This window comes from Lithobates pipiens, unplaced genomic scaffold (genome assembly GCF_037356315.1).
Source record: "Lithobates pipiens isolate NorthernLeopardFrog02 unplaced genomic scaffold, aLitPip1_a1.2 Scaffold_19, whole genome shotgun sequence".
Classification (NCBI taxonomy): domain Eukaryota; kingdom Metazoa; phylum Chordata; class Amphibia; order Anura; family Ranidae; genus Lithobates; species Lithobates pipiens.
Genome location: NW_027507764.1, coordinates 581,385,794 through 581,413,112, shown reverse-complemented (window position 1 = coordinate 581,413,112; position 27,319 = coordinate 581,385,794). Strand labels below are relative to the sequence as shown.

At 45.2% G+C, this 27,319-nt stretch overlaps 1 protein-coding gene across 17 annotated transcripts in view; it reads right to left on the bottom strand.

Moving 5' to 3' along the window:
- The window catches only part of SCRIB (scribble planar cell polarity protein), a 210,767-nt gene that overhangs the window by 90,789 nt on the left and 92,659 nt on the right, over positions 1 to 27,319 (bottom strand). For all 17 annotated transcript variants that reach the window (XM_077493465.1, XM_077493471.1, XM_077493472.1 and 14 more), the window contains 5 exons: positions 26,995 to 27,072; positions 20,569 to 20,889; positions 18,033 to 18,113; positions 7,038 to 7,304; positions 1,710 to 1,820 (listed from right to left, as the gene is read on the bottom strand). In XM_077493465.1, coding sequence (XP_077349591.1) covers positions 1,710 to 1,820; positions 7,038 to 7,304; positions 18,033 to 18,113; positions 20,569 to 20,889; positions 26,995 to 27,072 — 858 coding nt within the window. The remainder of the gene's footprint in view (positions 1 to 1,709; positions 1,821 to 7,037; positions 7,305 to 18,032; positions 18,114 to 20,568; positions 20,890 to 26,994; positions 27,073 to 27,319) is intronic.

The following is a 27,319-nucleotide window of genomic DNA, read 5'->3' as shown; positions in this document are numbered from 1 at the left end:
AAACTGCTGTTCACAAACGCTCTCCATCCAACCTCACTGAGCTCCAGCTGTTTTGCAAGGAAGAATGGGCAAGAATTTCAGTCTCTCGATGTGCAAAACTGATAGAGACACCCCAAGCGACTTGCAGCTGTAATCGCAGCAAAAGGTGGTTCTACAAAGTATTAACGCAAGGGGGCCGAATAATTTTGCACGCCCCACTTTTCATTTTTTTATTAGTTAAAAAAGTTTAAAAAATCCAATAGATTTCGTTCCACTTCACAATTGTGTCCCACTTGTTGGTGATTCTTCACAAAAAATAAACATTTTATATCTTTATGTTTGAAGCCTGAAATGTGGCAAAAGGTTGAAAAGTTCAAGGGGGCCGAATACTTTCGCAAGGCACTGCATTAAAAAAAAAAAAAAAAACACAACAAAACTGCAAAACAAAGGCATAATGAGCTAGTATGCAAAAAAATGCAGATTTTATCCTGTGCAAAATATGAAAAAAACTACCCCAGTAGGAAAGTGGTTAGAAACTATTTTGAGCCCCCAAAAATGTTTAAGTAGCATCAGCAGAGGCGCCCAAAAGTGAAGGAGCTGCTGAGAAGTGGATTCCTCATGGATTCAATATTTATTGCTCATAGAATAATATAAAACACAGTCAACGCATTTTGTGGCACGCTAGCCACTTCCCCAGGATAGTCCAGTGATGGCGAACCTTGGCACCCCAGATGTTTTGCAACTACATTTCCCATGATGCTCATGCACCTCTGCAGTGTGGGTGAGCATCATGGGAAATGTAGTTCCAAAACATCTGGGGTGCCAAGGTTCTCCATCACTGGTATAGTCCATTAAAAAAAAACTTTAAACAGCTGTCTTTGCTGTTAGTGTGCTGGAAAGGCACGTTCTTGCCTGTGGGGTGTTTAAATAAAGGCGGCGTGCGTGTCAGTGAGGAAGAGAACTTGCAGTGATTTGCGTTTACTTAAAGACCGCTCACTGCTGACAACCCCAGAATCCTGCGACCACAGAGCGCAGGATCATCCGGATCACCCCACTGAGCATCGAGCGAGACCTCCCTCTGCACAGCAACAGTCCTATCTCCTGCAGTCTTTCACTTCAGATTATCTGATCCCCCATTAGGGGGGTTCACAAACCTTGTAGATGCGAGTACATCATTGCATTTGACCTTCCCCTTTCTAGATTTCATCCAACTACCTGCTAAACTACTACACCAGGGATATGCAATTAGTGGACCTCCAGCTGTTGCAAAACTACAAGTCCCATCATGCCTCTGCCTCTGGGTGTTATGCTTGTGGCTGTCAGAGTCCTGCTATGCCTCATGGGACTTGTAGTTCTGCAACAGCTGGAGGTCCGCTAATTGCATATCCCTGTACTACACCATAAGGAACTCTCCCACCGCCTCTGACTTTTTTTCTCACCATCTTTGGAGGCACCCTAGTTATCCAAACCTAGAGCAAGTTTTATTTTAACTAAATGCAACCTATCAACTTTTTTTTTTTTGTTTTACTTATAGTGTTGGAAAGAGGTGAAGGGTTACAGATTCAGGCTTTTATTGCTGTGTAAACATATTGGAGAGATTTTCCCTCACTTCCATCCCCAGTTTGGGGGGGGGGGGGGTTGACAAAGACAAGAAGCACGGGGACACAAGATTTGGTCAGAGGTTGTGCTTTACTGTTCCACGTGTCCTCCTTAACATTGCAGCCGCTCACCTTGGAGATGAAGACGCCCGGTTCTCGTACCCCAAACGGGTGGCTGGAGTGGTCACTGCCCCCTACTATACTCAGACCCAGGGGACCCCCAGCCTTCATCAGGATGACTTCCTGCAGAAAAGACAAAAACATGACGAGGTAAAGATCATTTCGATTTCCACAAATTGCATCCCGTTTATTGAAACCATTGAAGTGTCCATTCACTGTAAAATATCAAAAATGATATTCAGAAAGATGTCAATGAGCTGAAGGAGCTGCAAACTTCTTATATCTCAGATATCCCATCAAAATTTTTACATTACATTTTAACGCTTGCACCGGGAGAAGGGAGACTCCCATGACCAGGGCAGACAAATTGCTCAAGTGAGATGGAAATTGGCGATTCAGTCGTGGCACAACCAAAACGTTCATGTTTAATGGAGAGAATGTTTATGAATCCAATCATCACTCATTGTATTCCACGTGTACATCCAGCCAAAAAAAGAGACAACTACACTCACCAGCCACTTTATTAGGTACACCTAGATAGTAGCGGGTTGGACCCCCTGTTGCCTTGAGACCTACCTTCATTCTCAGTGGCATATATACAACAAGGTGTTGGAAACGTTCCTCGGAGATTTTGCTCCATAGAGACATGACAGCATCACACAGTTGTTGCAGATCTGTCGGCTGCACATCCATGATGCCAATCTTTCATTCCACCACATCCCCAAGGCTCTCTATTGGATGAGATGTGGTGAGTGTGGAGGCCATTGGAGGACAGGGACCTCATTGTCCAGTGGTGAGATGATTGGAGCTTTGGGGGATTATCCTGCTGGAAGGAGCCATCAGAAGATTGGGGCACTGTAGTCATAAAGAGATGGACATGGTCAGCAAAAATTATAGCCTAATTTTCCTGTTCTTAGCTGACAGGAGTGACACCCGGTGTGGTCTTCTGCTGCTGTAGCCCATCTGCTACAAGGTTCGACGTGTTGTGTGTTCAGAGATGGTATTTTGCATACCTTGGGTGTAACGAGTGGTTATTTAAGTTACTGTTGCCTTTCTATCATCTGGAACCAGTTTGCCCCATTCTCCTCTGAACTCAACAAGGCATTTTCCTCCACACAACCGCCGCTTACTGGAGTTTTTATCTTTTTTCAGACCATTCTCTGTAAAGCAGTGGTCATCAACCCTGTCCTCAGGGCCCACTAACAGGCCAGTATTTATGTATTACCTTGGGGGAGATGCAAACTAGAATACTGCAATCACTGATATCACCTGCAATGTATTTCAGTTATCTTGGAAACCTGGCCTGTTAGTGGGCCCTGAGGACAGGGGTTGATGACCACTGCTGTAAACCCCAGAGATAGTTGTGTGCGAAAATCCCAGTAGATCAGCAGTTTCAGAAATACTCAGACCAGTGTCTGGCACCAACAACCATGCCACGTTCACAGTCACTTAAAGTGGTTGTTAAGCCGCTTTCACATCTTCATACCATCCCCTCCGTGTTCTAATCCCGCGTCAGCGATTTATAAAAATAAGAAAAAAGACTGCTATACATCATTTCAGAGCTCTTTTCAGCGATATCACATGATCAGCTGACTCTCTTCTCTCCCCGTCTTATAGATGCTGTGGGCGGGGCCGGGATTGCCCCGCTGACATCACTTGGGAGATGAAAGGAGCGAGAGAGACAGCCGGTCATGAGATCGCTGAGAAGAGCTGTGAAATGAGTTCTAGCACTTTTTTTTTATTATAAAATCACTCTCACAGGCAGGATTAGAACACAGAGGGGATGGTATGAAGATGTGAAACTTATTTGAGAAGCAGGGTTTGAGGGGGTAGGCACTGCCACAAGCTGAAGGGGGGGGGGGCACAGAGGAGACATATAGCAGACTGCAGATGACGGAGGCACATATGGATGACTCCGGTGTCAGCTCAGCAGCCCTGATATATTGGAGTCAGTGTACGGGGGGGGGGGGGGGGTATATAACCAGGCAGGATCAGCCAGGTGTTACAGGGGGCCAAATGGCACAGCACTGTGCTGTATAAAATGCTTTAACCACTCCAGCCCTGGAAGATTTTACCCCCTTCCTGACCAAAGCACTTTTTGCGATTCAGCACTGCGTCGCTTGAACTGACAATTGCGTGGTCGTGCGACATTGTACCCAAACAAAATTGACAATCTTTTTTTTTTATATTTTTTGCGCTATAAACAACAACAAAAAAAAAAGTGTCAATTTTGAAAACAAAACAATATTTTTTTTACTTTTTGCTATAATAAAAATCCCCCCAAAAATACATAAAAAAACAATTTTTTTCCCTCAGTTTAGGTTGATATGTATTATTCTACATATTTTTGGTAACAAAAAAACCCTGCAATAAGCGTATATTGATTGGTTTGCGCAAAAAATTTATAGCGTCTAGAAAATAGGGGATTTTTTATGGCTTTTTTTTTTATTATTAGTAATGGTGGCGATTGGCGTTTTTTTATCGTGACTGCAACATTATGGCGGACACATCGGGCACTTTTGACACTATTTTGGGACCATTGTCATTTATACAGCGATCAGTGCAATAAAAATGCACTGATTACTGTGTAAATTACACTGGCAGGGAAGAGGTTAACCACTAGGGGGTGATCAAGGGGGTTAAGTGTGTCCTAGGGAGTGATTCTAACTGTGGGGGGGCTTCCACTGATATTACAGCGATCATTGCTCCCGATGACTGTCATTACACAAGGCAGAACGGGGAACTGCCTTGTTTACAAAGGCATAGCCCCATTCTACCTCTCCACACCGCAATCACGGGCCGCAGAAGAACATAAGAGTTGCCTGGACCCGCACACATGCCCAAAAGGCGGCAAATTTAAAGGGACGTACCTGTACACCCATTTGTCTGCCTGTGCCATTCTGCCGACGTACATCTGCGTGCGGCAGTCGGCAAGCAGTTAAAGGAACAGGATTTTTTTGTTTTTTTGGGTTAAACGCTTTAAATCCCCTTTCTTCCCCATTCTGATGCTCGGTTTGAACTTTAGCAAGTCGTCTTCACCACATCTAGATACCTAAATGCACTGAGTTGCTGCCACCCGATTGGCTGATTAGCAATTTGTGTTACCAAGAAAATGAACGGGTGTACCTAATAAAGTGGCAGGAGAGTGTATATGTTGTCTTCCCAGGTTCCCCCCCTTCCCCCCTCATCAACGTGATAATAAAATTATTAAAAACCTTTCCGTTAACATTATGTGCCTTATATTAGACGCAGTGACATCATCACTGGGTCTCTGTGCTTTTCTATGCAATGCAAGCAGAACATAGCTGGCGGGAGGAGCCGACAGGGTGTTGCACATAACCACCTAACATCATCATAGCACCCCGTCTCTGTACTCCTTACAAGAGCCCTCAGCCCGGATGCAAGCAGTGTGCTGGCTCTTAGGAGGAGTTATGCTAATAATAAAATGAGCTAAAACAAAAGTAAAATAAGGAATAATTACTTCATGGGTAGCAGGGCCGGTGCTACCACTAGGCAAACTAGGCAGCCGCCTAGGGCGCACTGCTGCCTAGGGGCGCCTGGCCACTGGTTTCCCTTCACGTCTGCATACTCTGCAGGCTGCAGCATGTAACTAACTCAGTCTGACCGGTAGCGTAATTAGAGCTGCAGCGCACAGCACTGGAGCCAGCACAAGAGGAAGAAGAGCCAATGCTTCCTGTATAGTGGCGCCTTCTGTCACATGGGCAGATGGGGTGGAGTCAATGGGGGCGGCAAAATTAGGTTTCGCCTAGAGTGTCAAAAATTCTTGCACCAGCGCTGATGGGTGGGTATCAGTCTGGAGGAGCGGGTGTTCTAAGGGAGGATTCATTTGTATGTAGACCACCCCATGCTGAGCTTCCATGATTAAAATCTAAAAAAAAACAAAAGGGGTGGGGCCAGGGACAGACGGTGCTAGATCACGGGGTGTCAAACTGGCAGTCCCCCAGCTGTTGCAGAACTACAAGTCCCAACATGCCTCTTGCCTGTGGGAATCATGCTTGTAATGGTCAGCCTTGCAAAGCATCCTGGGGACAAGGACATGGAGAAGGGATGTCACGGCTCCAGGAGCGCACATGCAGGATGTAAACTGTCTCTACGGCTGGGAAACCACAGGTGTCGGCTATTACCACTAGCAACAGACGAAAAACAAGCTCTGGACTGCCGCACTCTTCAGAAGACCACTTTCTTTTATTGGAAAATCACATCACAGCTCAACAAACACAGCGAGCAAGGAAAAATTGCTGATGTTTCGCACTAGCTGTAGTGTTTATTCAACCATCATGAATAAGCTAGTGCGAAACGTCAACAATTTTTCCTTGTTCGCTGTATTTGTTGAGCTGTGATGTGATTTTCCAATAAAAGAAAATGGTCTTCTGAAGAGTGCGGCAGTCCAGAGCTTGTTTTTCGTCAGTGACAAGGACAAGGAGGCAGACCCAGTATCATAAAAGTACAAACTGTAACTTTGCTCTTGAGGATTACTGAGGCAGGGTGCTGTGATCTTTTTAGGAAGTCATGTACAGCCCTCCCCCCCCCCCCCGCCTGCCCCTCCCACCAGCCATTGCATAGAGAACCACAGAGATCCAGTGATGACATCACTGTGTCTAAAATAAGGTTAGCTTATTACATACTTCATAATAACAAACTCAAGAGAAGAATACCCTCATAACCATGACTGCAGCAGGTTTGCAGAACCGGGGAAGTCCAGCAGATGGCAACAATCATTTGTTTATAGAGAAAGGGATATCACCGCTCCAGGCAGGTCAGACTGAAGTGAACCTCTCCTCTAGTTTGGAAGCCACGGTTGCTGGCAATGCATATAGCAATGAAATTTGAGAAAAATTATGGACAGCCGCACTCCAAAAAATAGCCTTGATTCGCCAAAAGGAATCAAAAAAATACATGACACGGCAGAACGGACAGAAGAGCTGACGCGTTTCACAATATCAAACAGTGCTTAATCATTGCTATGTGTGCAATGCGTCAGTTCTTCTGTGGTATGTATTTTTTTATACCTTTTGACGAATAAAGGCTATTTTTTTTTTTTTTTTGGGAGTACGGCTGTCAGGAATTTTTCTCAAATTTCATTCGTTTATGTAAGGGGTCGGGCAACCTCGGCTCTCCAGCTGTTTTGAAACTACAAGTCCCATGAGACACTGCAAGACCCTGACCATCACAGGTATGGACTCTTAGAGGCATGATGGGATTTGTAGTTTCACCACAGCTGGAGGGCCGAGGTTGCCTGCTCTTGGTATAGGTCTCCAACTTCCAGAAAACACAGTTTTGGGTGGAGTGACCCCCTCCATTAGAATGTAGGGCACTTACCTCTATGGGATACTCGTCTTCCATCTTGTTACTGCTGTGATTCCTGGGTGAGGTCAGGTCTTCCTCTCCCTCTCCATTCTCGCTCTCTGCAGGAGGTGGCGGTGAGCGCGGCCGAGCTCTGTGAAGGGAAGGCGATGCTCTCGGGTCTGCCGGTGCCCCCGGTTGGACGGGTTCTCTCTCCACCAGTAGAGTGATGGTTGGGGAAGTGCTGGTAAGCAGTGCTACTGCCTGATCATGCCTGGCTTCTGTCATGTCTACGCCATTAATCTGGAACAATGTGCAGAGCATCAGCAATGCCATCCCATAACCCCCACCCCCTCCCTACACGCCCCGCCCAGGATGGTGGCCACCATTAACGAGTGACCGGAGGAGGGCTTTAATTCCTCTGCAAGGACCAGGAAAGACCATACGTATATTCTAATGTTTATTGTACTATATAAAACATACGAGGAGTGAATGGTAAGTCTTAGGAAGGTTCTAGGATTAAGATGGCAATATCCTAAAGGCTTCAATAGAAGTTCTATTAAAGCTTATGTAAGCCCAAGAACAAAAATTGAATAAATTGCAACTGAAAAGTCCTTAGATATGGAGGCTGCGTTCGTTTTCTATTTTTCTGCAAATCCAACATCAAGAATTTTACATCCAGACAGAGAAGGATAGCAGAAAACTTTAATTGTTAATCAAATAATTACAAAAGGTTTGGATGCTGCATATATTCTTCTAAGATAGTGGTCTCCACACTGGCCCTGAGAGCCAGATGGGACCCTCTGCTTGCCTTCATTAGGCCGATGGGGCGCATAACCCCCCCCCAACAGAAACCATCGATGGGGGACCGTTCCCTCCACAGATACCACAGGCGCATTTCCCACAGACCACAGGGCCATTTGCCACTCCCACAGACCACAGGGCCATTTGCCACTCCCACAGACCACAGGGCCATTTGCCACTCCCACAGACCACAGGGCCATTTGCCACTCCCACAGACCACAGGGCCATTTGCCACTCCCACAGACCACAGGGCCATTTGCCACTCCCACAGACCACAGGGCCATTTGCCACTCCCACAGGGCCATTTCCCACTCCCACAGACCACAGGGCCATTTGCCACTCCCACAGGGCCATTTCCCACTCCCACAGACCACAGGGCCATTTCCCACTCCCACAGACCACAGGGGCATTTTCTACTCCCACAGTGCCAAGCCCTGCACATCACCCAGTTTAATATTAATTTTCCTTTTTTGATAGAACTTAAATGAAATGTCACAACAACTGTCATTTCCTTAACATCTATTCACTAAAGTGGTGGTTGGATGCAGCACTTTCAGTCACAACCAGCAGCACTGAAAGGAAGTATCGCATACGATACTTTTTCAACCGCAAATAAAGCAATGGACCCCATGGGAATCAAGGCAAATTGCCTTGCGTTTGCATTGGGACTGTTCTGGGAAACGCTACCCAACGAGTTCCCAAATACAAATGGTGTGAATTGGCCCGGAGTATTGTCATTCTAGGGCAAGAATGCTCTACTGGCGGGATCACCAGGTGGAAAAAAAACCCCCAAAAAAAACTGAAAGAATAATGCAACCATCAGATCCAAGTACTGGTAAGCTGCAATATGTGGCAGGTTACTTGGGTTTAGATATTAGTGTATCAGAACAATCTCAATACCTAGAATTTAAATTTCACCCAGATCGAAATAAAATGTAAAAAAAAAAAAATATAAATATAAATATATATATATATATATATATATATATATATATATATATATATATATATATATATATATAAATAAAATGATATATATATATATATATATATATGTATAAATAAATAAAATGATATATATATATATTTATAGTATGCTGATAACTTCATTAGATTTAGAGGAGAGTTGTCAGAACACTTCAGGATGCATTTGGTAAATATTGGAGTGATCACCTAGTCTGTGCTGATTAGTGCAGGTTATGAGCAGTGTGGAGGTATAGAGCACACAGAAGCCAGCGCTGACCGGGCAGTATACACTCTTACCACCGGCCGTTGAACGGGCAACTCATGCTGTTACCCAAGACGGCAAAAAAAGCAAAAGAAAAAAGGCGAGCGAATCCCTCCACCAGAAGAGAGACAGAACCAGGACAAGAAGAGGAGAGGCCAGAGGGAAGATTAGAGAGTAGTACAGAAAAAGAAAAGGATGGCAGACGAGCTTGGGGGAAAAACCAAAAATGGTTAGCAGGATCACAGCAGGCAAACAAACACCACAGAAATCACATTTCCTACCTGCAGACCAAACATCTGCGCCCTCCGCTCTTTGGGGTTGATTTACTAAAATTAGAGTGCGCAAAATCTGCTTCAAGTTTTTTTTTTTGTCAAAGCTTAAATTAAACAAAGCTGAAGTTAGAAGCCGATTGGCTCCCATGCAGAGCTGCGCCAGATTTTGAACTCTCCAGTTTTAGTAAATCAGCCCCATTATGTTTTATCTTTGAAAACAAAAGGTTTACTTTCATGAAGACCCAGCATCAGATATAGATTTAGTAAAGCATGCTAAAAGCTGGGTATACACTGTCAGAATTTCCTTTGATGTCTTTTCGATATAAGAACGTTCCTACGTTTTTCGAAATCATTAGAAGGGGTCAAATCAATGGTTTATTTTTGACTGCAGTGACAAAAGATTTCAAAAGGAGCAGGATGGAAATTTTTTTCTTGAATATATGAGTTTCCAAGGGCTCATTTACACTTACTTGGACTTTAAGACATATTAAAGTGCCTGCCACTTCAACATACTTTTCCGATACGTTTTTTATGCTTCCGTGATGCTTTTTCAAGCTTTAACCGCTTGCTTACTGGGCACTTAAACCCCCCCCCCCTCCAATGCAGAGCAATTTTCAGCTTTCAGCGCTGGCGCACTTTGAATGACAATTTGCGCGGTCATACAACACTGTACCCAAATTACATTTTTATCATTTTTGTTCCCCCAAATAGAGCTTTCTTTTGGTTGTATTTGATCACATGCGCAATTTTTTTGTTTGTTTTAAAATTTTATAACGGGTAATTTTTGTCTGTCATTGATGTACGCTGATGAGGCGGCACTGATGGGCACCGATAGGTGGCACTGATGGGTGGCAGTGATGAGCACTGATCGATTACACTGATAGGCAGCACTTCTAGGTGGCAGTGATAGGCAGCACTTCTAGATGGCAGTGATAGGCACCACTGGTGGGCATTGATAGGTGGCACTTGTGGGCATAATTAGGTGGCACTTGTGGGCATAATTAGGTGGCACTTGTGGGCATAATTAGGTGGCACTTGTGGGCACTGTTGGTCGGTATAAATGAGACATAATTGCCTCTTCCTCTTAGGGACCGATGTCCCTTTAAGATAAGCCGGTGATGGGCTTTGTTTTCTCCTCCACTGTCAGCGTGAGGAGAAAAAAAAAAAAAAACGATCACTGAGCTTTTGTTTACATCATGTGATCAGCTGTCATTGGCTGACAGCTGATCACATGGTAAGGGGTCGGGACCGGTGATCACCCGAGTCTCAGTGACCACAGCGCGCTCCGCCCTGTAGGGTGCACGCAGGGAGTGTGCACAGGGGAGGTCTTCATATGACGGCCTCCCGGGAATTCACATCCGCGCTGTGGCCGTCATATTATCTAACGACTTTCAAATGTTCTGAGAATTTGCGTTCAAATTTTCCTAAGAATTTTTGTTTTCAAAATTTTTCTAGTGTATACCCAGCTTAAGTAATGTGTCAGTGTGACTCTTCTAGGCATGCATTACCCCCATCACAGATATGACAGTACCCCCCCGACAAATCCTTCATACGCTTTTCTCTTAAGGACAGTACTCTCTCTGTTGAGGCATCCCCCCCCCCCCCATCTAATTCCAGGACAGATATTTTGGCTCAGAGAGAACGCAAACATTTAAATTCCGGTGCCTGTGCAGTATTAGGCTCAGACACAGATCAGCCCCTGTTGCAGCCTCTCACCTCCTGAGTTACCATGTTGCAGGCTAAATACAGTGGGACAAGAGACTGAGGAAATGCTTCCTCCTCCTTGTAGCAGACCGATGGTATCGCCTCTAAGGCAGAGTCACTGACTGGAGACCAAGAATCCTGTGTGATCTTAGCTTCATATTGAAATAATCACCCTCTTGAAATGTATTCACCACCTTCATGTACAGGTATTTAAAGATTTCAATCCTGTTCCCCAATTTCCCTTCTTTCCTCCAGATTGCACATATTAAAGCAGAACTAAACCGCTTCCGACTTACCCCCCCCCCCCCATTCTTCTGTTCTGCCATCTTTAAAAACAACCTGCACATGCGCAAGTGCTTCGGTGATCTCTTCCGAGCATTTGGCAGCTGAAAGAGACCAGCTGTGCACATGCGCACATGTGCCGCCAGCTTCTGGAAGATGGGCAACATAGCGCCCAGCAGTATAGTAACCCCCGCTGCCTCCTGGGATAGCTGTCTCACAGCTATCCCAGGAGACAGCTGGGCCCAGGCCGGAAACCAGAAAGTGCTGCCTTGCAAAATGAAAAGCAACTAAGGCCCCCTTTCACACTGCTGTGACTTGAAAGTCGTGCGATTTTTGCCATGATTTCAGGGAATGCCTGTGTAAACTTGGTCTTTGGACCTCAACTGGCATCAAAGTCGGACCAAAGTAGTACAGGGACTACTTTGAAGTCGCACAGATATGAATGGGACTCATTGGAAATCATGGGGTATGACTTGTCATGCAACTTTGCAGTCCCAAGTCGCAGGACAAGTCGCACAAGTGTGAAAAGGGCCTAAATGGTAATACAAAAAAAAAAAAAAAAAAAAAATTTAATAATTTTTGTTACCAGTTGTGTAAGAGGGAAAGGGAGGGACAAAGTGAGTTTAGTTTTGTTTTACATTCCCCTGATGCGTTTTAGGCCGCAGACCAATTTGCACTATAAACTCATATGTATCAATAATTATGTTTTTTTTTTTTGCCCCCTCCATCTTTTTTTATGTTCTTAAAACTAAATAAAAACTCTGCTCACTAAATTTGTAATCTGCTTCATCAGAGTAAGAATATATACAAATAACTGAAAGAAAACAAACATATATAGGACATATATAATATTGATTATAAAGTCCACTGATGATGACTCATCTGATGATGCTTTTTTAAGTGAAACGCGTAGGGACCGTATACCGATCCTCTTATTAACGCCGATTTGTTTTTTGAAGCGCTTTTATCCATCTGGAGTATGCAAGTGCAATTCTTACATTACTTTTTAATAAAACATTCCTTACGGAATTACACTGTGCCCCTTTCTCCTTCTTCCACGCATCTCTAATTTATCATAACCGACGCCTATGAGAGTAATTGTCTGGAAATTACATCCATGCAGAAAACCTGGATTCTCAGGGTCATTATATTAAGCCTGTTTGACTCACCAGGTGTATACCTAGGTGGGTCCAGGCACTCTGGTAAGCGGCTAGTGCTTTTGGTGGTGGATTCCGCTAGTCGCACATCTTTATTTGGATATTCACTTAAGCACTTGTTTTGTGCATCATTCACGTTTTATTGGATGTCACTTATTTGGACTTTTTATTACTATTGAAATTTTTTTGAATTTCTAGTCCCTTTTTAGGGTTCACGGTGGACTTTATAATCATAACATAATTAGATTAGAACATTACAATCTAAGGTTATTATATATGTCACTACATATCAGGGGTGCCCAACCTTTTGAAGGGCGAGGGCCACCTAAGCGACTTGGTAACCGGTCGCGGGCCACAATGAGTGGAGCGGGTATATGGTAGCCCACTCTTTTTTCTTTTTTTCTTTTTGCAGATCGGATTGGAGGTAGGCGTTTGTAAACGGACACAAATCCATTTACATCTTCTACTCCTTGGAGGTGAAGGAAGGGTCCAATTGGGTCGGACTGACCGGCCTTGTGAAAGGGGCCTATGGCTCAGTGCAGGTAACCCCCGGGTGCACTGCTCTGCACCAGTGGATCAGTTTGAAAGCAGCCCAGTAACCACTGTAGAACAGATATGCCCATATATATATACACTGTGATGTTAGTAATAAACGTACTATTAATAACTATTCTATTCCATCACAGAGCAGGAGATCGCGGGCCACATCAGAGGGCTCCGCGGGCCACATGTGGCCCCCGGGCCACTGGTTGGGCACCCCTGCTATATATGTTTATTTTCAGTTATTTGTGTATACTTAAGAGGCAATAGCCAACTCAGACTGGCCAATTAGAATTCACTTTTTATCAGTAAATTGAAAAAAAAATTCAGACAGTTGCTATGGGTTACTGCACTCCATCATTGCTGAGTGAGGAGTTCCCACATCAAGATCCAACAGATCCATATCTCCTGCAGACACTGGTTACATTTAGAGGCTCCAGACCACAGGAACAGCATGAGGCTCTGCACTGCGCTAAATATCACTCTATACAAGGTTTACAAAATTAACTTTTTCCTCCCGCATGTGACACATTTACTGCCCCTTAAAAAAACTTTTTACAGAGTACAGGGAATACTGAAATGTGAAGACCAGATTGTGTTCATAGCAACCAGAATCCAAATCCATTACAGAGGATCCCATTCGGGACTACCACACTGTGTGATATAAATATGTAGATCTCTTAAAACATTTTCCATCGCTTAGTTAATCCTGGGGCTGCTTAAAATGTTTCTGGTTAGTTTTAAAGTGTCAGTATCCCCCCCTACTCTCCTCTTTGCAATTAATTTCTAATGAATTATGTGCCAAAAGGTAAAAATACATATTGCTGCTGCCACTGACCTACTCCAGGTTGTTGGTGGAAACAATCTCATCTACTCTCTGTAGTGTTGCCACCGGTTGTGCACATGTTCCAAAGGAGCCGTGTCTACGATTTACTTATCATCCCAGTGACAGTGAGTGGGACCAGTCTGCCCCGCTGTGACCGGAGATACCACTGCCAGCACTATTACAGGCCCCGTCAGACTTCCAGCTACCCGTCAGATGTCACCAGCAGGGCCTCCTGGCAGGGGCAGGTAAGAGTGTTGATGGACAGCGGCTCCTCCCGTCAATGCCATTCACAGTAAGGCAGACTGGTCCAGTCCACCACCTGGACTAAAGAAATAGAATACAGTGACTGTAGAAAAGACCACATGGTCCATTAAGTCTGCCTTTTTTTTTTCTTCTATAATCTTTTTGTCGGAGTATAGATCTAGATTTTTCCCCAAGCATGTTTAAATTATATTACCGTATATACTCGCGTATAAGCTGACCCGAATATAAGCCGAGGCAACTAATTTTACCACAAAAAAATTGGGAAAAATTATTGACTCGAGTATAAGCCTAGGGTGGGAAATGCAGCCGCTACCACAAGTGTAAAAGAGGGTCAACAATGCCCGTCTCCACGCCCCACTGGGACCATCTCCACGCCCCACTGGGACCATCTCCACGCCCCACTGGGACCATCTCCACGCCCCACTGGGACCATCTCCACGCCCCACTGGGACCATCTCCACGCCCCACTTTGTCCTTCTGCAGCCTCATGTACCTGACCTCCAATCTCCCGAACACCGGCGATGTTACATGCAGTCTAGTCGGCAGACGTGCAGTGTAACAAAGCCCCGCCTTCTCCTCATCCGTGATGTAACACCGATTCAGTTTCCCAGCAGTGAGTCGGTGTTCCGCCTATCCCGGACGAGGAGAAGGCGGGGCTTTGTTACACTGCACTAGATTGGATGTCACAGCGTCGGGAGATCAGGCGCATGAGGCTGCAGATGGGCACAGTAACTAGAGTATAAGCCGAGGGGTGTTTTTCAGCACAAAAAAAAAAAAATGTGCTGAAAAACTCGGCTTATACTCAAGTTTATACGGTACTGTTGACTGACAACCTACATCTGCTGCAAGTCTATTAGAAGCATCAACTACTCTTTTGGTAAAGTAATACTTTCTAAGGTTAGTCTTGAACTTTTCTCCTTATGGTTTGAGCTCATACATCCCTGTGTTCTGGAGCTTGGCTTTATATTGAAAATCCAACCCTCCTGAACCTTATTCACCCCCCTTCATGGATTTAAAGGTTTCAGTCATGTCCTCCGTCTCTATTTTCCTCCAGACTGTACGTTCCTGAAGTCTCTCCTCATATTTCATCCCTCAGACCTTTTACCATAATTGTTGCCCATCTCCGGGCTTGTTCTATCTGATCAATATCTTTTGTGAGTGAGGTCTCCAGAAGTGAACATAGTATTTGAAATGAGGTCTCACTAAAGATCTATATAGAGGAATCAGGACCTCCTTCCTCCTGCTGTTGATCCCTCTAGTGATATAAAGATCTATATAGAGGGATCAGGACCTCCTTCCTCCTGCTGGTGACCCCTCTAGTGATATAAAGATCTATATAGAGGGATCAGGACCTCCTTCCTCCTGCTGGTGACCCCTCTAGTGATATAAAGATCTATATAGAGGGATCAGGACCCCCTTCCTCCTGCTGGTGATCCCTCTAGTGATATAAAGATCTACGGTGCCTTAAAAAAGTATTTTAACTAAAAATGTAAATGTATTTTATTGGGATTTTATGTGATAGACCAACACAAAGCGGCACATAATTGTGAAGTGGAAGGAAAAATGATAAATGGTTTTCAAAATGTTTTACAAATAAATATGTGCAAAGAGTTTTGGGGGCATTTGTATGGCGCCACCCTGAGTCAATACTTTGTAGAACCTCCTTTCTCTGCAATTACAGCTGCGAGTCTTTTTGAGGCTGTCTCTATGAGTTTTGCACATTTAGAGAGGACATTTCTGCCCATTCTTCTTTGTAAAATATCTCAAGCTCTGTCAGATTGGATGGAGAGCGTCTGTGAACAGCAATTTTCAAACCTTGCCAAAAGATTCTAAACCGGATTTAGGTCTGGACTGTGACTGGGCCATTCTAACACATGAATATGCTTTGATATAAACCATTCCATTGTAGCTCTGGCTGGATGTTTAGGGTTGTTGTCCTGCTGGAAGGTGAACCTCCGCCCCGGTCTCAAGTCTTTCTACAGGCTCTAACAGGTTTTCTTCTAAGATTGCCCTGTATTTGGCTGCATCCATCTTCCCATCAACTCTGACCAGCTTCCCTGTCCCTGCTGAAGAAAATCATCCCCAGCACATGATGCTGCCACCACCATGTTTCACAGTGGGGATAGTGTGTTCAGGGGCAGTGTTAGTTTTCTTCCACACATTTTGCTTTAAGGCCAAAAAGTTTAATTTTGGTCTCATCTGACCAGATCACCTTCTTCCACATGTTTGCTGTGTCCCCCACTTGGCTTCTCGCAAACTGCAAACAGGACTTATGGCTTTCTTTTAACAATGTCTTTCTTCTTGACACTCTTCCATAAAGGGCAGATTTGTGGAGAGACGACTAATAGTTGTCCTGTGGACAGATTCTCCCACCTGAGCTGTGGATCTCTGCAGCTCCTCCGGAGTTACCATGGACCTCTTGGCTCTTCTCTGATGAATGTTCTCCTTGCCCGGCCGGTCAGTTTAGATGGACGGCCATGTCTTGGTAGGTTTGCAGTTGTACCATACTCTTTCCATTTTCAGGTGATGGATTGAACAGAGCTCCGTGAGATGTTCAGAGCTTGGGAGATTTTTTTTTTTATAGCCTAACCCTGCTTTATACTTCTCCACAACTTTATCCCTGACCTGTCTGGTGTTTTCCTTGGCCTTCATGATGCTGTTCTAACGTTCTCTAGCAAACATCTGAGGGCTTCACAGAACAGCTGCATTTATACTGAGATGAAATTACACACAGGTGGACTCTATTTACTAATTAGGTGACTTTTGAATTCAATTGATTCCACTAGACTTTAGTTAGGGATATCAGAGTAAAGGGGGCTGAATAAAAATGTACGCCACACTTAACATTTATTTGTAAAAAAAAATTTAAAAACCATTTATCATTTTCTATCCACTTCACAATTATGTGCCACTTTGTGTTGGTCTATCACATCATAAAATCCCAATAAAATAGATTTACGTTTTTTTCTTGTAACATAATAAAATATGAAAAATGTCAAGGGGTACGAATACTTTATTAAGGCACTGTATATATAGAGGAATCAGGACCGCCTTCCTCCTGCCGGTGACCCCTCTAGTGATATAAAGATCTATATAGAGGAATCGGGACCTCCTTCCTCCTGCTGGTGACCCCTCTAGTGATATAAAGCTCTATAAGGAGGAATCAGGACCTCCTTCCTCCTGCTGGTGACCCCTCTAGTGATATAAAGATCTATATAGAGGAATCAGGACCTCCTTCCTCCTCATGGTGACCCCTCTAGTGATATAAAGATCTATATAGAGGAATCAGGACCTCCTTCCTCCTAAAGGTGACTCCTCTAGTGATATAATGTCAAGGGGTACGAATACTTTATTAAGGCACTGTATATAGAGGAATCTGGACCTCCTTCCTCCTGATGGTGACCCCTCTAGTGATATAAAGCTCTATATAGAGGAATCAGAACCTCCTTCCTCCTGCTGGTGATCCCTCTAGTGATATGAAGATCTATATAGAGGAATCAGAACCTCCTTCCTCCTAAAGGTGACCCCTCTAGTGATATAAAAATCTATAAAGAGGAGTCAGGACCTCCTTCCGCCTGTTGGTGGTCCTTCTAATGATGAACCCCAGAAATTATATTCCCTTTCCTCACTGCCAGGCCACACAGTGGATACTAGAACAATATCTCTGAATCGCCCACTGAGAAGCATTCAATTTGCACCAGATAACATGGAGGAACTGTAAAGACATGGAGTGCTGTGTTTGTTCATTGAATGTTCAGACATTGACAGGCACAGGGCTACCAAAAACATATGAGCAATACCCAAGGTGTACATCCAGATCTAGTAGAAGTATCAAAAACCGGATATATACAGAACATGTTGCAAATGTATTTTGCCAATCTGCTTTACCAGGAGGAGGAGAGGGGGTGCACATCTGTATGCTGGGATTGGCAGACAACAGTAGAGGCTACTTACTGACAAGACCCGATCTCCAACTCTGAGGGTCCCGTCCCGGTGAGCGGCTCCACCTTCTGCGATCCGTGAGATGAATATACCCTAGAATGAGAGATGGCACGGTTTATATAAAACAAGAGGTGACAGAAATCAGCCCGCTCCTGGGCTGTGACTCGCTGTGCAGAGACTGGATGAAGCCATGCTCATCAGCCTTCCAAAAATACCCCAACTCCAGGTCTGAGTAAATGGCCGGGGAGGAGGGGGGGCAGGTGTCACATAACAGGGGAAAGCTATTTTCAGCCTCGGGACTTTGGTTTAGCTAGAGATACCCAGTATAAATCCACGCTGCAGACAGAACAGACATTGCTGCAGGGGTGGCAGTAAAGCTGCAGGAGAAGACTTATGACGGCAGCAGACATATCCAGACCCTTCAGCCTGAAATAGGGAAGATACCGAGCGATCCATACAGTGAAGTTCAGCCATTAGGGGCTTCTTTTCTCTCAACATGTCTACACGTAGCACTTGGCGTGACAGCAGCCCCTCCGATTCCCCTATACAAGTGAAGTGGCCACCTGTTCCTATTCAACAGCTCAGTAAACAAAAACAGATGAAGACACAATAACCCACCACCGCTCCCCACCACACGTCACTTCAACTGACTGCCAGGCGACTAAAGGACAAGTCCTGAACTTTCTTCTAGTTTTGGAGATCCACACATTCTATTTGTGAGGAAGACCACTGTCCCTAGCAAAGAAAGTGAAAGTGATGGGAGGACCAAAACGTTAGAGTCCCAAAAACAGGAAGGGGGGGGGGGGTATCTTCCAATGGGGGCCTCATGTCTAAGAGGGCATTTCCCTCACTTCAGGGAAGTTACTTTAATTTTCTGTTAAAAAAAAAAAAAAAAAGGGGGCCAGTTTACGGTCCTCCAGACTTTAGGGGGGCCGGACTGTGCCCATTGGGAGTAAAAAATGCCTCGTGTGTCACTGGGAGGAATTGTGCCCCAATCATGGGTGTCACTGGGAGGAATTGTGCCCCAATCATGGGTGTCACTGGGAGGAATTGTGCCCCAATCATGGGTGTCACTGGGAGGAATTGTGCCCCAATCATGGGTGTCACTGGGAGGAATTGTGCCCCAATCATGGGTGTCACTGGGAGGAATTGTGCCCCAATCATGGGTGTCACTGGGAGGAATTGTGCCCCAATCATGGGTGTCACTGGGAGGAATTGTGCCCCAATCATGGGTGTCACTGGGAGGAATTGTGCCCCAATCATGGGTGTCACTGGGAGGAATTGTGCCCCAATCATGGGTGTCACTGGGAGGAATTGTGCCCCAATCATGGGTGTCACTGGGAGGAATTGTGCCCCAATCATGGGTGTCACTGGGAGGAATTGTGCCCCGTCATGGGTGTCACTGGGAGGAATTGTGCCCAATCATGGGTGTCACTGGGAGGAATTGTGCCCCAATCATGGGTGTCACTGGGAGGAATTGTGCCCCAATCATGGGTGTCACTGGGAGGAATTGTGCCCCAATCATGGGGCCACTGGGAGGAATTGTGCCCCGTCATAGGTGTCACTGGGAGGAATTGCGCCCCGTCATAGGTGTCACTGGGAGGAATTGCGCCCCGTCATAGGTGTCACTGGGAGGAATTGCGCCCCGTCATAGGTGTCACAGGGAGGAATTGCGCCCCGTCATAGGTGTCACAGGGAGGAATTGCGCCCCGTCATAGGTGTCACAGGGAGGAATTGCGCCCCGTCATAGGTGTCACAGGGAGGAATTGTGCCCCGTCATAGGTGTCACAGGGAGGAATTGTGCCCCGTCATAGGTGTCACAGGGAGGAATTGTGCCCCGTCATAGGTGTCACAGGGAGGAATTGTGCCCCATCATAGGGGTCATTGGGAGGAATTGTCCCCCGTCGCTGGTGTCATTGGGAGGAATTGTGCCCCTTTGCTGATGCCATTGGGAGGAATTGTGCCCCTTCATTGGTGTCATTGGGAGAAATTGTGCCCCATCGCTGGTGTTATTGTGAGGAAGTGTGCTCCTATCACTGGGAGGAACTGTGCCCCATAGTTAGTGCCATTGGGAGTAATTGTACCCCATTGTTGGCGTCATTGGCAGCAATTGTGCACAACCATTGGTGTCATTGGGAAGAACTGTGCCCCTTCGATGGCTTCAGTGAATGAAACAGTGCCCCAAGGGCCAGATAAAGCAAAGGGCCACATGCAGCCACAGTTTGGAGACAACTGGTCTATGGAAAAGGAAATTAGTTGCAATATACCCTTCTGTCACCCCCACCCCATAAAAAATAAAGAGAAAAAAAAAAAAAAACTTTTCCTACTTCTAAGATGGTCTTGACCATACATGTACTTTACGTAAAAGGCATAAGTTGACACGTATTTATCAGAGTGGTCAGTGGTTTCAATTATTTTTTGCATTGGAGCTCTGCAAATTTTAATTTTTATTTCAATAAAAGACAAGTGCATGGACACCCTTTGGAAAAAAGGGACAGGATTTTATGGGAGACCACCGCTAACGTGAATCTCAGTGGAAAGTACTCACAGTGTCTCCAGCCCGATACGGGGTGCTCCCCACACCACCAGCAATGCTGAATCCAAGACCTTTGTCATTGCGCATCAGGCAGGCCGAGATTCGCTCCTTAACGCTTTCCAAACACTCCTCCTCTTCTTCCGGAAAGGGGATGACGACACGTTTTTCCCGAGGGTTGTAATCATCCTCTGGCCGCAGCGGGGTGACTGTGATGGGGTTTTCAGGCTCCACCATTCTCTCCCGCAATACGGTCATAGATACGGAGGTTCCGGAACTGCGCAGGGCCTCCACCGCCATATGATGTTCTGCGTTACGGAGCTCGACGCCGTTCACCTGGTAGAAAACCAGACGACATCAAAATAGAGGACAACCAATAATGATCTTTAGCTGTATATACTTATTTTCATTATGCATTTACATATTGCCTGCAGATTTCATTTAATTATTATTTTTTCTGTTGCGTCATACCTCGGGGTTTACAACCATTATAACCCGGGAAGGTTTTACCCACCCCCCCATGACCAGGCCATTTTTTGCTTGCTTTAAACTGACAATTGCAAGGTCAGGCAACGCAGTACCCAAACTAAATGTATATGATGATTTTTTTTCACACAAATAGAGCTTTCTTTTGGTGGTATTTGATCACCTCTGGGTTTTTCATTATATAAAAACGAAAAAAAGACTGATGATTTTGAAAAAAATAAAAAAAAAATTCTGCTTTAAAACCTATTCAACACAAAAAAACGGCAAATTAATAATTCTTCTTAAAGGGGTTGTAAACCCTCTTTTTTTTTTTTTTTTTTTTTTTAAAACAAACATGTCCTACTTACCTCCACTGTGCAGTTTTGCACAGAGTGGCCCCGATCCTCCTCTTCTGGGAAGGTCACCCCCCCCTCCCCCTGGCGGCACTGGTGGGGTGGCTACTCCCCTCATCGAGTGCCCACGTTGGAGAAGGCTCTCCTAAGGTGGACACCCGTGCGGGCGCACTCCTGAGTACTACTTCTGTGTCCATTCACACAGAAAGCAGGACTCGGCAACGCACTTCCCCCCTCCTCGCATCATTGGATTTGATTGAAAGCAGCGTGAGCCAATGGCAGCACTGCTATCAATTTTTCCAATCAAGAACCAAGACAACGGTAGAGGTAGAGCGCGTCTCCACCATGGACACTTAAACCCCCTTCCTAACCAGACCAATTTTCAGCTTTTGGCGCTCTCACATTTTGAATGACAATTACTCAGTCATGCAACACTGTAGCCAAATTAATTTTTGTCCTTTTTTTCAAACAAATAGAGCTTTCTTTTGGTGGTATTTAATCACCGCTGGGTTTTTTATTTTTTGAGCTATAAATCAAAAAGACTGAAAATTCAGTAACAAAAAAATAAAATAAAAAATTTCTTTGTTTCTTTTAAAATATATTGCAGAGTATTGCAGTGTTGGCAGAGGATAGTCATTGAGGCACTTCACATCCAGCCCACAGCGCTGCTGCAATCTCTCCCCCTCTCCCTGTACCGATCGGTACAGTGAGGGGAGGGAGGAACCGACGTCATGACGTGACGCGGGTTTGTTTACATGTGGTCATTTGACGGAGCAATCACGTGGTAAACGGCCGCGATCATCAGCCGTTTACCGTGATCCGCGATAGCGGATGTTCCCGGGTGTGCGGCCCAGGGTGCGTGCAGGAGCAAGATTCTGTGATGACGTCAAAGGACGCCCTCCAAGAATAAGCCGACCTCGCTGTAGCTGTCTTTCGGCTATAGCCTGGTCGGCATGTGGTTACGTTGAAAAAACACGAGAGCTACAACTCCTTTTATTTGTCCAAAATAAAGTATATATTGATTGGTTTTCGTGAAAGTTATAGTGTCTACAAACTATGGTTTATATACTGGAATTTATTTTATTGTTATACTAGTAATGGCGGCAATTAGCAACTTATAATGGGACTGCAATAGTGCAGTGAGCAATCTGACACTAACTGACGCTGGGGGGGCTGATACTTACATCACCAGTGACATTATTACAGTGATCAGTGCTAATAATATGCACGGTCACTGCATACCTCCCAACATTGTGAGATGGGACACCTACTAACAAACGTATGTAGGCATAGGACACGCCCCCCTGCCACACCCCCTTAAAAGAGAGTTAACCAAAAAAAAAAAAAAAAAGATTAATTAAATCCACAAGGACTTTTTTTCAACGACTATTATTTCTTTATATTGGCTTTTAAAATGTACAAATGCAGCAATTTAGAAATTGGATGAAAGGTTTAGCGCTGGGAAACACTTTTGGAAAGATAAAAAGTGCATTTTACATAAAACTACATGGATCAGACCAAAATGAGGGACAAATGAGAAGGAAAGAGGGACAGAGGGACATTGCTACAAATCAGGGACAGTCCCTTGAAATCAGGGACAGTTGGGCGCCATGGTCACTGCACTAAGGACACTGGGAAGTAAGGGGTTAACATCTAGGGCGGTGGTCATCAACTCCTGTCCTCAGGGCCCACTAACAGGCCAGGTTTTAAGTATTTTTAGTAGGGAAAAAATAAATAAATTCTGTAACTACTTTTAAAGTGTTAGCTGGAGTTCATCTTTAGGCTGGGTTCACATTGCTGCGATGCGGGAACGCTGCGAATCTACTGCGGGTTCCCACATCGCATGCCTCCCGGCGGCAGTTCACACTGCCCTATGCGAACTGCTGGGAGTGTCAGTGAAAAGTTAATGACACCTCCAAATCAGTTCGCATATCGCAGTGCGATCTGCAAACTCGGTCAGGAATCGGATCGCATGGTGTGAACACCCATGTGATCCGATTCTGCTGTGGACCAAAAAAGGGTCCTGTACGAGTTTGGGCCGGATGCGATTCGAATTCAGACAGACATACTATCTGTATGGCTGAAATCGCATCGCACAGAGATCACATGTGAGTTGCACTGCAGTGCGGTGCGAATCACATCCGATCTCGTACACCGCAGCAGTGTGAACCCAGCCTTAATCTGTTAGTCAAGTTCATCTAAATCTGCTAGTCTCAGGCTGCATTCACACCTGAGCGTATCTTTTCAGGCGGAAAGTCGTGCGATTTTTGCACAGGCCAGAAGGTCACCAATGTAGAAAGCAGAAAACCGCCTGTAATCTGCCCAAAAAAAGAAGCTCGTGTATTATTGTGAGCTTCAGGCCTTTTGCTTCAGGAGACAGAAGGCTCAGATGTCAATAAACAGGGGCCATTGAAATGAATGGGATTTTGCTTGTTGGGCGTTTTGGAACTTTTGAGACGAGCGTTTTAGGAGCGGACACCACTCAGGTGCGAACGTAGCCTAACACTTCCCTTCCCCCAAACTGACCATGCTGCTTGTCCCAAGGTGCCCGCTGTGTCTGGCCGCGCATGCGCAGAATGACAATTACGGACATTTCCGATGTTCCGTCGAATGAGGTTCGGCACAAGCACGGCAAATTACGGACATTTCCGGCATTTTCCTGAGGCTCCGTCTGGCCGCGCATGCGCAGAATGACAATTATTGGCATTTCCGATGTTCCGTCGAAAGCCGCTCGGCGCAAGCGCGGCAAATTACCTCCACTTCCGTCATTTTCCGAGGCTCTGTCTGGCCGTGCATGCGCAGAATGACAATTACAGACATTTCCAATGTTCTGTCGAATGAGGTTCGGCGCAAGCACGGCAAATTACGGACACTTCTGGCATTTTCTGAGGCTCGTCTGACCGCGCATGCGCAGAATGGCAGATGGTCCACGCAGAACGGCAGAGGGTCCCCGCAGCGCCCTGTTCGTAAGTAGGAGTGGTTCGTAAGTCGGGCGTTCGTAAGTCGGGGACCCCCATGTATTACATTTTTGTTTATGTGTTTAATACCGCTTTAAGCTAACAGATTATAGGTCAACTTTAACTGCAAATGTGATCACTGACTAGATCAATAAAAGATAAATAAGTAAAAATTAAACAACCGATTTCCTTGTGTTATTTTAAGCCCTTCCCACCTGCCCTGGCATCCCTTTAAAAATATAAAAAATTAAAGTTCTGAATGCCAGGTGTCATCATGGTCAGAAGTCCGTCCCACTGGCTGCCGATCATTAGCGTTGACCAAGAGCGGTCTTGCACAGCTCGGTCTGTGTGCTGGGCCATGTCATGACTGAGTAAAAATAAACAACAGAGGCGACTAAGTGTAGCGATATGGTTACATTTAATGAAGGTACAACATTTAGCCATTTCAGCATTTAGTCGCATGGTTGATGATTAAGGCTAGGTTCACATTGCTGCGATGCGGGAACGCCGCGAATCCGCGGCGTTTTACCACATCGCATACCTCCCGCCGGCAGTTCACACTGCCCTATGCGGACGGCTGGGGGTGTCAATGTTATGTTAATGACACCCCCAGATCCGTTGGCATATCGCAGTGCGATCTGCCGACTCGCACAGGAATCGGATCGCATGGTGTGAACCCCCATGCGATCCGATTCCGTTGCGGACCCAAAAAAGTGTCCCGTGCGAGTTTGCTGCGGGACCGCTGCGAGTTCAGCCATACTATCTGTATGGCTGAACTCGCAGCGCTACGGAGATCGGATGTGATTTGCTGTGCGAATCACATCCGGTTCTCCCCCCGCAGTGGTGTGAACCCAGCCTAAAACAGGCACATCTTAAGTATGCAGGCATCAAGGGGTAAAGCTGTCCACACCGACCGTCCTCCTCACTGCAACGGACGTCATCCCTTCCACGCAGCGGCTCCACGCCTCACTTTCAGATCACTCTACTGCAGGGTAGTCTTCCCGGTCACAACTGCAGACTGACAGCGGTAAGACACGACCGTGTGGGGGATGGTCTATGTGGAAAGCTTTACCCCGGAGGCCTGATTATTTAGATGTACCTTTTTTAACCACTTGCCGACCGATGCACGCCGATATATGTCAGCACAATGGCAGTGGTTGGCAAATGGGTGTACCTGTACGTCCCTTTTAATTGGCAGGGCTAGCAGGCATCCGCCGCCTACAGCGTGACCGTGCCCGCGGGTCCCGTGGACTCTATGTCCGCCAGGAGGCCTGCGATCGTGTCACAGAGCCGAAGAAAGAGGAGATGCCTATGTAGACAAGGCATTTGCCCGTTCTGCCTACTGACATGACAGATCTACTGCTCCCTGTCATCGGGAGCAGTGATCGCTGTCATGTCAGTGGTAGCCCCCCCCCCCACAGTTAGAATCACTCGCTAGGACACGCTTAACCCCTTGATCGCCCGCCTAGTGTTTAACCCCCTTCCCTGTCAGTGTCATTTACACAGTAATCAGTGCATTTCTATGGCACTGATCACTTTATAAATGACAACGGTGTCAAAATTGTTCAATGTGTCCGCCATAATGTCACAGTCATGATAAAAATTGCAGATTGCTGTCATTATTTAAAAAAAAAAAAAATATATAATAAAAATGCCATAAAACTATCCCCTATTTTGTAGGCCAATTATTTATTTATTTCAAATACTTATATAGCGCCATCAATTTACGCAGCGCTTTACATATACATTGTACATTCACATCAGTCCCTACCCTCAAGGAGCTTACAACCTAAGGTCCCTAACTCACATTCATACATACTACGGACCGGAGGAAACCCACGCAGGCACAGGGAGAACATGCAAACTCCAAGCAGGTAGTGTCGTGGTTGGGATTCGAACCACCGACCCTTCTTACTGCTAGGCGAAAGTGCTACACACTACACCACTGTGCTGCCCAGGCCAATCAATATATGATTATTGTGATTTTTACCAAAAGTATGCAGAACAACACATATCGGCCTAAACTGAGGAAAAAATTATTATTATTTTTTTAATATATTTTTTGGGGATATTTATTATAGCAAAAGGTAAAAAATATTGCTTTTTTTTCAAAATTGACTGTTTTATAGCGCAAAAAATAAAAACCACAGGAGGTGATCAAATACCACCAAAAGAAATCTCTATTTGTGGAGGGGGGAAAAAGGACGTAAATTTTGGCAATTGTCAACGAAAGTGACGCAGTGCCATATGGCAAAAAGTGCTCTGGTCAGGAAGGGGGTAAAATCTTCCGGGGCTGAAGTGGTTAATCATCAACCATCTGAGTTGCTAAATGTTGTATCTTCATTAAATGTAATCATATTGCTACACTCTTCTCTTTTATACTCTTATGTAGCTCCTGCTGGATTTTGCTTCTAATCCTCTTGCGGAGGCTTCCATGTGTGGATGGACATTTTATGGTTACACAACCAATCACATTGCTAGAATCTGAAGGATTTATGAATAAATGGTTGTGGAACGAATCATCTGAGTTTCCATTATTTCTTATAGGGAAATTTGCTTTGATATAAGAGTGCTTTGGATTACAAGCATGTTTCCGGAAAAAAAAATTTTTACTCGCATTCCGAGGTTTTACTGCATCTCCTTACGGGTCTGTAGTTTTCATTTACCTGTAGAAGTTTATCCCCAACTCGCACACCGGCTCGTGCCGCTGGACCTTCCTCTGCTACTCTGGATATGAAAATCCCCTGTGAGCGGACAAGGAAGCACACATAAAAGTAAGGACAATGTAGAGGAAAAGACACAAACACATGACTAGGTGGCCAAAATCTGGTGTCTCTACAAGACCGATAGCAGTGGAGTAGTCCTAAGCTCACCACACATATTACAATCTGACCACACAAATTCAGTACAATCAAATTTAGATTTACCAAAACAATGTAAAATGAGGACTAAACTCAACCTGTATCCAGTCAGGCAAGGCCTGGCACTACA